We start from the raw sequence: 10,400 nt of genomic DNA on the forward strand, positions 1-10,400 counted from the left end.
CAGTTGATCTCCTAAACAGCAATATATCTCAAAGTATAATCACAAATGTGTATCTATAGTGTTTGTGTCTGGACTGAAGTAAGGAACTTGGCTGCAAAATCTCATGGATTTCTCTTTCTGGATTATTTTTTCAGGTAGATCAATTTCCCCATTTGGTTCACCTTGTGACCAAAGTCTTATGCAAAGATACTGTAGGGACAGGAGCCTTCTCAGCAGCAATGCTGCTAAAGAGCTAACCATGAGCTCAGTTTTTCCACTGGAAGCATTTTTAAAAGCATTAGGAAAAACACTTATTTTTGTTACTTACTGATTCATGATACTCTATTTCTAGCTTTCAGTTGAGGAAAATGTGATATAAATAAAAATAATAATTTCATTACTCATGCAAAGGATAATGCTCCTATGATGAAATGTAGTAAAGATGACAGAACACAGCAGGAAAAATCCAGGAGAAAATGAAGGAATATTTTCAACAAAAATGCATAGTTACCAGAAATACAATATGGCCACGAAACGAGGAGGCTAAAAATAGTATCAAGCTGTATGTATCAAATCTGCCACAAGATCTTTAGTAACCAGTAGTAATTACTCAGAAAAACAAAGTAGAGATACTGTTTCCTTTCACACCTTACATGTATGGGAGCATAACACCTACCTACGGCAATGTTGCAGTAGCAAATTACTCTTAGTGGCTTGCACATCTCACATTTTGTGATTTGACACGATCAAAACAGGCAACATAGCCGTGGAAATCATGCATTTGCATTTCTGCCAAGGTGGTGGCTTAGCCAAGGTTATTTTTTTAATGCTTCCCTTCTTTTGAAATTATTTTAAAGACTCCTTAAGGAACAGAACAGAAAGCTTAGAAATGGTGTGATAGTTTATGAAACTATTCTCCACCTAGAAATACAATTTTTTTCTGGGTCTTTTTGTCAAGGTGAGTTTCCTCTGATGTGTAATGATAGTTTTGTTTCACTCACAAACGTTCCTTGAGAGCTAACATAATTTTCAGACATTGCCAAATTATGAGCAGCAAATCTGTTGTGAATTATTGAATGATGGGACTATATTGGGCCAGAAATGCAGAAACTTCCCATGCACTTCCATTAACTGCAGCCATATTTTCTACAGAATTGTCATTGCCATCTTGTGCCTGATATACTTCAGAGCCATAGAACAATCATCTCCTCAGAAGGCTCCTTTTTAATCCTCACTGCCATATTTTAAAGAGGATCTGTTTGAGGAAGCTGATTTTGAAACTAAATTTCACATCACTCCAGAATACTAAAATCAGTGGACTTGACAACGATGCAGACTTGAAAGCCTGTGACAATCTACATAATCTTTGTAAAGCACAGTTTACTAACATTAATTCCTAGACCCTTTTCCTGCAAATGGTGTAACTAAGAACCAGAAACATCTGCTTTTAATCTGTAAATTCCCTTGGATTTTGCTGCTGCTTTATCACATCTGATGGCTGTAATCATGGTCACATGGTCATTTGGATGAAGTAAGGGTCACCAAAGGGAAGGTTTGGCCCTTTTCTGTCATAGCTACCAACATATTCCTATTACTTCCAATGTGACAACACTAGCACTTGTAGAGTTATGTATTGTATTTGTATACCTCACAGCACAGTAGCAGGAGGGAGGTTCACCAGTAAGAGGAAGCGGGTAGTAGTACTTCTTTTATAGCAGCCAACACTGATGTTCACCTGACTGACTGTGGAATCATATCTGAAGTCACTGATGACCTATTTACATTTTAAAACACTATTAGCTTTCTTTCTTAGCTAGCTTGAGGTAGCAGATAATGGCAGATAAACCATTATCTCTGAAATGCACCTACTAGTTATCTTTTTGAATCTGCAAAATAAAAGTTTCTAGAAGTGGTATCTGCCAGTTGGTATGTACTGGGTAAAAAAAAAAATAAAATGGCTAACTTTCTTCTTGTTCTTAGGTATCTATGTGCCAAGTGTTAATTGAACTGTTTGTGTTTCATTTTTTTCTGCATCCTGATGCTATAAACTGTGTCAACTGTATATAACTAAATCTTCATTAGCACATTGAGAGTGAGTTTTTTTATGGTTGAGTCACTGGAAAAATAACATTAATACTATACAATTTGATTTACTAATAATAAATAAAAATGCTGAATCAGGAGCATGGTCTCCTTATTCACTCATGTGGTTTTGCTTATCCACAGTTGTACTGTAAACAATTTTGTTAAGGATATACTTATTTTTGTTAGGAAAGAACAATTGATCCATCTGTCAGTATTCTAAAACAGTGGAAAGATTATCCTTGACACTGGAGAAAATTGAACACCTGTAAAAAAACCTGAACTATTAGTCAATGTGTTCAGGGCCAAATCCTGATTTTATATCACTATACACATCATTTTCTTTTTGTTGCCTTTTCAATGGGGGGAACTGAGAAGGTATTTAGCAGAGCAGAGTTCCACTACAGTCATTTCACCAAGAATTAAAGGAGTATCTTGCACCCATGCTGGATAAAAGGAGGAAGAAAGTATGGATTAGAGCCCACCAGCTAATACCCTTCCCATTCCGTTTAAGTAGGGTTTGTATGAAATGGAAAATCCAGACTCTTAGTGTCAATGACAGCTATCTGTATGTATCTAAAGGCTTTCATTTACCTACATCAATTTTCTTTCACAAATCAAAACAAAAAACATAGAAGTGAAACAAAAGCTCTTTTTTTTTTTTTTTCTATTGTTTCAGGCTTACCAAAGGAGTAAAGAACTGTATTTAAGCTAATTCATGTCAAAACAGATGATCTACATTCAAGTTTTCTCAAGTAATATGTGGTTTCATCACATTGCTGCTTTTTGTATTGGTGTCTTCATGAGCAGAAATATTTTGCACTGACAGTGTCATCATAATAACGTCCTTTTTGGGGTTTTCTTCTAAATTGGTTTCTATTGCTCCAACTTCTGCTAGTTTCCATTCAAGCTCTGTAAAAACAAATTACAACTTATTCTGATAATTTTGATAAATTCTCACGTAAGAGGAAAAGGACCAAGCTCCATCTTAACAACAAAAAAACAGAGCCACCCTCATGATAATCCAACTTTATCTCAGTAAAATATCTAACCACAAAATTCCAAAATATCTATGCTATCCAGTGTTCTTACCACAGAATTACATAAATTAATTAGTTGCTTTTTGAAGACTTTTTTCTACAAAAATAATCAAAAAACTTTTCCACCTTTAAGCAGTGATATTTAAATCTAATGGTTACAAGCAACATAGAATTTTCTGTAACATTAATTATTTAAAAATATTTCTCATACCTTCTACTTTAAGATACATTCCCCCACATTCAGCTACTCCAATGAACCTGTGTTTTATTTCACCAGTTTTATATACAAGTATGGTGGGTAAACATCTGTCATGGTAATTCTGAATGCAGCTGTTTACAATGGCTTTGAGAAACTTGACTTCTGGAAACTTTCTGGCTATCAGTTCTGGCTAGCAGGCTGAGATGTTCGTTAACCAGTAAACACATTGGGATGCTAGAAAAGAATAAGAAAGTACAATGGCACTTCAGGTGTAAATGATTTGTAAAATAACTAAAGTTGTGAAAAATAAAGCCTTTGAACAAGAAACTTACCTTTTCCTGTAGTCTTCTTCTACTTTAATTTGTTATGAGAATTGCACCACAAATTTTATTTATCTTCTTCTAAGATCACTGTGATTTAAAGAGCTGCCCACATAAAAATACATACTAGGCACAGTCTATAAAATATGTCAGTAAAGCTATCAGACTCTTCAAGTGTTGTGCCTCAATTTTGTTCTCCACTAAGATTTTAAAGTTCATTTTGTCCATTTATTGTAGAGTTTAAATGAGATTTTTTTTAAAAAAACTAATATACATTTAATTTAATTTATTTGAACTGGCATTCAGTTTAACATTTAGTTACTTCTTTGTTCTTCTAGTAAAATCTAAGTAACATCAGGGAAACCTTTGTATAGTCATATTACCATCATAGGCCTGTTCATTCCTTTCATAGCTACTATTTGCAATAAAATCACTATATAAACCTCAGTAACAAAACCACAAAAACAATCCCCCCAAAAAAGGGGTTTTTTTTGTTTCCCTCCAGCTCATTAAACTTTTAGAAGTTAGGATCTTTGTTGTAACTGACTGAAGTTCATCAAGAAAGTGATTGGTCTAGATGACCTTTAAAGTTCCCTGCCAACCCAAACTATTCTACTATTCTGTGATTTAGCCTATGGACCCTCCACAAGTTCCAGCAGTACCCTCTCGTGGCCAAAGATAGGTGAGACAGTTTTGGTACTAGCTATAAGAGACTTTGGAGATCATACATTCATTCCTAAGGAATTTTGAGTTTCCTCACAGACTCATATTTATGCAATGATAAAGTACAGAATTGGTTCTCCAGTAAACAAAAACAATGAAAAGCAAGAAAAGCCCCTATTTTTTTTCTTCAGATATGTAAATCTAAATTATTGTTGTTTGAACAATTTCATTTGATTGACCTATTCCTGTAGCTCCTGGAAATAATACTCAATTCCTGACAATTAAGAGGAATCAAAGAAGCTTTCTCCCAACAGGCTTAAGAAGAAGGAAAAGAGAAAGCTGGTCTGAATCTAAAAAATGCGTTAGACACTCCATACTAATTCTCAGTGCTTTTGAAAAACATCTAAGAGTTGCTAGCATATGCTGAACTAATCAAGGAAGGCCTTTGACATTTCTGCTGGATCCTGTCACAATTTATGCTACTGTTAGAGAATTTATCAGGGAACCGATAGACTAATTAATTCCCTAGCTTTCCTCAATTTTCATAACTGGGACTTTTCCTATTGGGCTTTTGATTTGTTTGAGTCAAAGGGGAAACAAAGGTAGAATTATCCCGTTACAGCACTCCTGCTGAGAAAAGAGTTTGCAAGGGAACTTAGCACAGGTAGTGGATAACACTTTCTCCGTGAAATTCAGAAATCTTAGTGAGGTTCAGTACATGCTGATAAGCATACCTGGCAAAAGAAATCTTTCATATAATTGAACAAAAGTGTTTAACTCTCACAAAGTGAATTAACAAATCAAGGCCGTCCCATGCTCTATGATTCCATTGCTTCCAAACAATTGCTATTTCATTAGTCTATTGTATTCTATTTTATCAGTATTGCTTTTTAATTAACAGTTCAATTCTCTGAATTGAAGTACTCAACATCTTAAATGAGAAAGTAATTACCTTGGCCGATAAAGATGAATTATAACCCAAACATCCTCTGGTGCATTTGTAACTTCCTTTACATACTGCTCTCCACAAATTTCTCTTGGCTCCCCATACTTTTGCATCCCCTGAAGAGATTTCCATTCTTGCAAGCATTGCTGCCTAATCAAAAAGTGATAATAAAATAAGCATTTGGAACATTTTAAATGCATTTAAAAATAATATATAGTGCATTTATCTCAATAGTTTTAAAAAACGCTTTGAGTAGCCTTTAGCTCAAGGTCTTCTAATGTAATTTCAGAGACAGAAAGTCTTCCATGCTAATCTTTATTCAATAAGATAAGATTAAAATACATTTTCTTAGTTTTATGTTCCTCAAGATCAGGTTTAGGAAACTTTAGTAACAAACATGTTGCACAAGGGTTTATCATTTGAGAAAAAGCAAGAGAAAATTAAAGCAGATGCTAATTGTTTTTCTGATTCTGAAAGTGAGATTAGTTTGAGGGAGAACTGCCAGTACTTACATTTACCAGTTTTAAAATAAATCAGGAAAAATTGAATATAAAACCAGCAGATGGCAGTCTTCATTTATAAACATACTAGCAAGGTAGAAAAGGAAATGCCTCACTGAGATTTGTTAAACTAAAACTGCTAATAATTTTACTAACTGAAAGCTAGTATAGAAGTGTCTTTTTTCAAAAGAGATTAAATTACATATATGCAATGTTATTATACTCTAGCAATAATGCATGATAATTTAGGTTCACAACTTCCACACAATTATGTGAATTATTATCTTCATACAAGAATACAGCACTAGATACACAGTGCTAGCACTAGAATTATTTTCATCATTTTAGCAATGCAAAAGCAGTAAGTGCAGGTAGAATCTAGACAAAGGAAATGTTTTGATCATATTAGAATTTTTATTGTATGGTAACTGTGTGTCTCATTTTTACTAGTTACAGTACAAAGCTCCGCAGAACTCAGCAGAGTACTTCGTAAAATAACTGTGAAAATATACGCGTGAATGTCCAGTATAGCCAAAATTACTAAGTCTCCATACAAGGCTGCCAACATTTTCTGAACCTGAATTCATAAAACATATTGACTTTTCATGGTATTGAAGTAAAATGATTGGTGTACCCCTATTAAATAGTTGAATAAGCTTGTGCCACAGTTACGCCTAAGAACTCTATATGGTATATCACAGAATTGCACAATTGCAGCGTGGCTGTGGTTGGAAAGCACCTCTGGAGGTCACCTGATTCAATCCCTCCTGCTCAAGCAGGGTCAGCCTTGAGCAGGCTGCCCAGGAACGTGTCCAGACAGTTTCTGAACATCTCCGAGGACAGAGACTCTACAACGTGGCTGGGCAACCTGTGCCAGTGCTCAATCACCCTCACAGTAAAAAAGTGTTTCCTGATGTTCAGAGGGAACCTCCTGTGTTTCAGTTTGTGCTCATTGTCTCTGGTCCTGTCACTGGGCAACACTGGAAACACCCTGGCTCTGCTTTATACCCTCCATTCAGATATTTATAGGCATTGATAAGATCTCCCCTAAACCTTCCTTCAACATAAACTTCAAATTAATTTTTTAATGAGCTAAGAAAAAGAAAAGCCATTAAAATTAACCTTGGATAAGAAGCAAAACAAACACAATAGTTGTGTATTAGGGGTCTACAGCCTACCATTCCAGCATAGAAACCACAGTGTACGATGTAGTGAAACTATAATTCATAATAAATTTTACATTGCATTTTCATTTCAGTGATATATTTAGAAAGCACACTGTACCAGAAATGAGTGCTATCCAAAAGGCAGGGATGTATTTTGCTCATAATACTCTGATTAATTATTTAATTATCAATTAAAAATACTAAACAGTTTTATTCCAGCACTGAAATACAGTTTTCTTCTTTAATGGTGTGCCAGCCTGATGTAGGTGGCATGCACTCTGTATGCACAAACTCAGTATCTCTCACGAAGTTGGAGCCATGTATGCTGGGATCCTTTTTCTTAATGTTCTTGTGCAACATGATAGAAAAGCAGTACCTGTGACTAGCTGCCCATTTCCTCCTGGCTTGAAATACACAGAAAATATTATCCAGAGGAGAAGAGCTAAAATGGATACAGAACTCCTCCTTTCTTTGAACATTTATCATAATTGCTCTAACTCCTAAAGACAGGCAGAAAGTATCTTCAGAGTGTCAGAGTGAGGGGTACAGTTCAATCAAGCAAACACAGAATGAACCCTACTTGTGTAATTTAGATAAATGTTAAGTATACAACACTTCAACACACAGCATCTCTGAACATCCAGCAGCATGATGTATCTTCAGCTGAACTGAGGATGTGTAACAGTGGTTTCCACTGCACTGTGGCCACTTCTATTCTTTTTCTTTTAAATATCCAGCTTTCAGACTAAATTAAGTATTTTAAAAGGTGAATAATTTTGTTTTAACAAAACATTGAACTAAAATATAGTGTAAATTGCTTCTCTTTGGCACTGGCAATCAGGAAGAAATAGGACAGCAATGTGAGTGCTGTCTATCTGCTGGCAAAGGGGCAGAAGATGAAAAAAGGCAGTTGTGTCAGTCAGCAGATACTACTATTCGAAAGATTCTGAGTTGATTTTTCAGGAGCATGTACATATACTACAATGTATTTTAATCTGGATAAAAATATCTTCCTACACCTGTACATTTCAATAACTTTCCTATCAGCCTCATCAAAGTCATTTTCAGCTTCCTTCAGTTCTTCAAAATTCATTCTTTCATACGGTTTCACTACAAACAACAAACAAAAAATTAGTCACCTTTGTTCTCCAAAGTGTCTACAAACATTTTAAATGTATGAAAAGCATTACACAGACATGGAACTAACGAAAGAAAAAGAAGTAGTAATTTCAGAAATTAGCTAACTTGGCCATAACTCTGGATAAGAGAGAGGGAAAAAAGAAGAGACTTATTTAACTATAACTATACAGGAAGATACAGAAATGTAGGAGTGGATCACTACCAATTTTTCAGAATGTGAATCTTGTTTATACTGACTGGTTTCACTATTAAAATTTGTTATCCATACATGTTACATGCCATAATGTTTGTCACTAGCTGTGTTGTATGTTAAATTCATAATCCTTTTTAAAATAACAAAGTGAAAATAATTAAAATTAAAAAATAATGATTGTGCAGTGGTTAAGTTACAACAAGCATTATTGAAAATACCCCCACTTTTCAAATTTTATTATACTAATGACATATATTTTAATTTTACTTGCCTTCTGCTTCTTTCTGCAAGTGTAAAACCATTTCCTCAGTTTCGTCTTATCCTTTTTCTTTTGGAGGAAGAATTCCAAAATGTCTCAGTATGTCATTCCATTCAGTGTCTTCATTTGGATCCTATTTTAATATTATGAAACAAAATTAAATCAACAAATCAGTGTTATGTGCATTTTTATAAACCAAAACCAGCCCTTTTTCACTTTGGCATGCATTAAGGATGTAACAGAAGGAAACCATTACTCAGAGGCTGCAATATCTTCATCAACCATTCTCTAACATGAATTTTCAGTTGTCAGCTTTCACTTCTGAACAGAAAATAGCAAGAAAACAAGAGAGAATGAAAACTCAAAATGTAAGCATAGATAAAATAATCAGTCTGCAATATACCAGATTAAAAAATATCTAAAAGATATATGAAAACCTACTTCAGAAACTAAAAAGTATACACTGTTTACTTAAACACACTTAAAGAAATACAGCTTTACACAGGCAAGATTTTTGTATCAGTCTTTTTCTGTTACTAATAAGAATAAGGTATGGACACTGTGAATAAGTATACAAAAGCATGCCTAAAATCAGAAGAAAAAGACCTTTTTATTTGAAATGAATTATTACTATTAATGTGTCAACATAAGCTACATCCACCATGTTTGTAACACAGGACTTCTGTAGGTGTTAAGTCTATGTTTGTAGTAATTTAATTACACAGTTAAGATAAAGGAACTGCATGCTATGTATAAGACTGAATTTCTACTGAAATTATCACATTAAAGTAATCTGTTTATTTTAACTGGACTGCTGTTGGACTGGTAGAATAGGAGGCCGCCTACATGCAAGTTTGAGAACCCACTGCCTGGATACCATCAATCCTTAAATGTAAATAATATTTCTGACAAATTTGATTTGTGGTTCTTTTCTTTTTTTTTTCTTTTTTTTTCTTTTTTTTGTTTTTTTTTTTTTTTTTTTTTTTTTTTTTTTTTTTTTTTTTTTTTTGTGTGTGTGTGTGTGTGAATGACATGGAACAAATTCTCAAGAGTGTTTTTAAAATATGTTACACCTACAATCATCCAGCTATCAAACTGGAGTATTTTGTTTTTCAAACAGGACAGTAATGATGGTTAATTCTTAACTGTTAGAGTTTCCTGATGTACTCTCACGAGAAAACCCACATAAACGGCTCTCCCATCTGCCATTTCTTGGGACGCCCACACAGGATCTGGGCAGGCCATGCAGGACCAGGGCAGTGGGCCGGCACTCTCTGCCCTCCAGGCCCTGCAGCAGGCTTGGCCATGCAGAGGAAGCCCTCCCGGCAGCTGGCTTTGCTCTTGCCCTCCCCACCAGCTTGCCTTTCTTCTCTCCTCAGCCAGCGGGCACAGCAGTTGCCTCAGGCAGCAGGACAGGCTCTTGCAGCACCCCGCACCTCCCTCAGCTCCAACCGCTGACCACCTGCAGCCTTCCCCATTTCCTTGGCATCCTCGCCCCAACTCCCACATCGCTCCTAGTCTCAGCTACTGCCCCACCAGGACAGCTTGGGGCTGGGTTGACTCTCTGTGCCCACCTGCATGGCTCTGCCGGGGCACTGCCGCTCCTCACAGAGGTCACTAGCCTGACCCAGTGGTGGCAGGGTAGCAGCAGCCGTTGGGCAGGGCCACCCTGCCCTCACCGGTTCCCACGGCCGTGGCCTGAGGCGGGAGGGAAGCGGGGTGGCAGAGGGCCCCAGCCCTTTGACCCATCAGTCGCTGCTGGCAAAACTGACCCTGTTTAAAAATGTTTCGTAAGAAAAAAAACCCAAACAAACAAACAAAGAAAAAAACTACAGGGCGCACTTCCAGCCTGGGCCACTTCAGGTGGAGGTTTGGTGCTGGGCTTGGCTGTGGGAGGCAGCCCGCTTCCCCGC

The 10,400-nt window shown here is 36.1% G+C and overlaps 1 protein-coding gene across 1 annotated transcript; it reads right to left on the minus strand.

The window, feature by feature from the left end:
* Positions 1-2,812: 2,812 nt before the first annotated feature.
* Positions 2,813-9,732, minus strand: PDCL2 (phosducin-like 2). Its single transcript, XM_010084075.1, is given in 7 exon segments — positions 2,813-2,973; positions 3,313-3,478; positions 3,480-3,534; positions 5,236-5,379; positions 7,915-8,005; positions 8,500-8,620; positions 9,661-9,732. Coding segments are annotated over 7 exon segments (810 nt in total).
* Between the last annotated feature and the right edge of the window lie 668 nt (positions 9,733-10,400).

Source organism: Pterocles gutturalis, unplaced genomic scaffold, assembly GCF_000699245.1.
Source record: "Pterocles gutturalis isolate BGI_N339 unplaced genomic scaffold, ASM69924v1 scaffold20130, whole genome shotgun sequence".
NCBI classification, from domain to species: Eukaryota; Metazoa; Chordata; class Aves; order Pterocliformes; family Pteroclidae; genus Pterocles; species Pterocles gutturalis.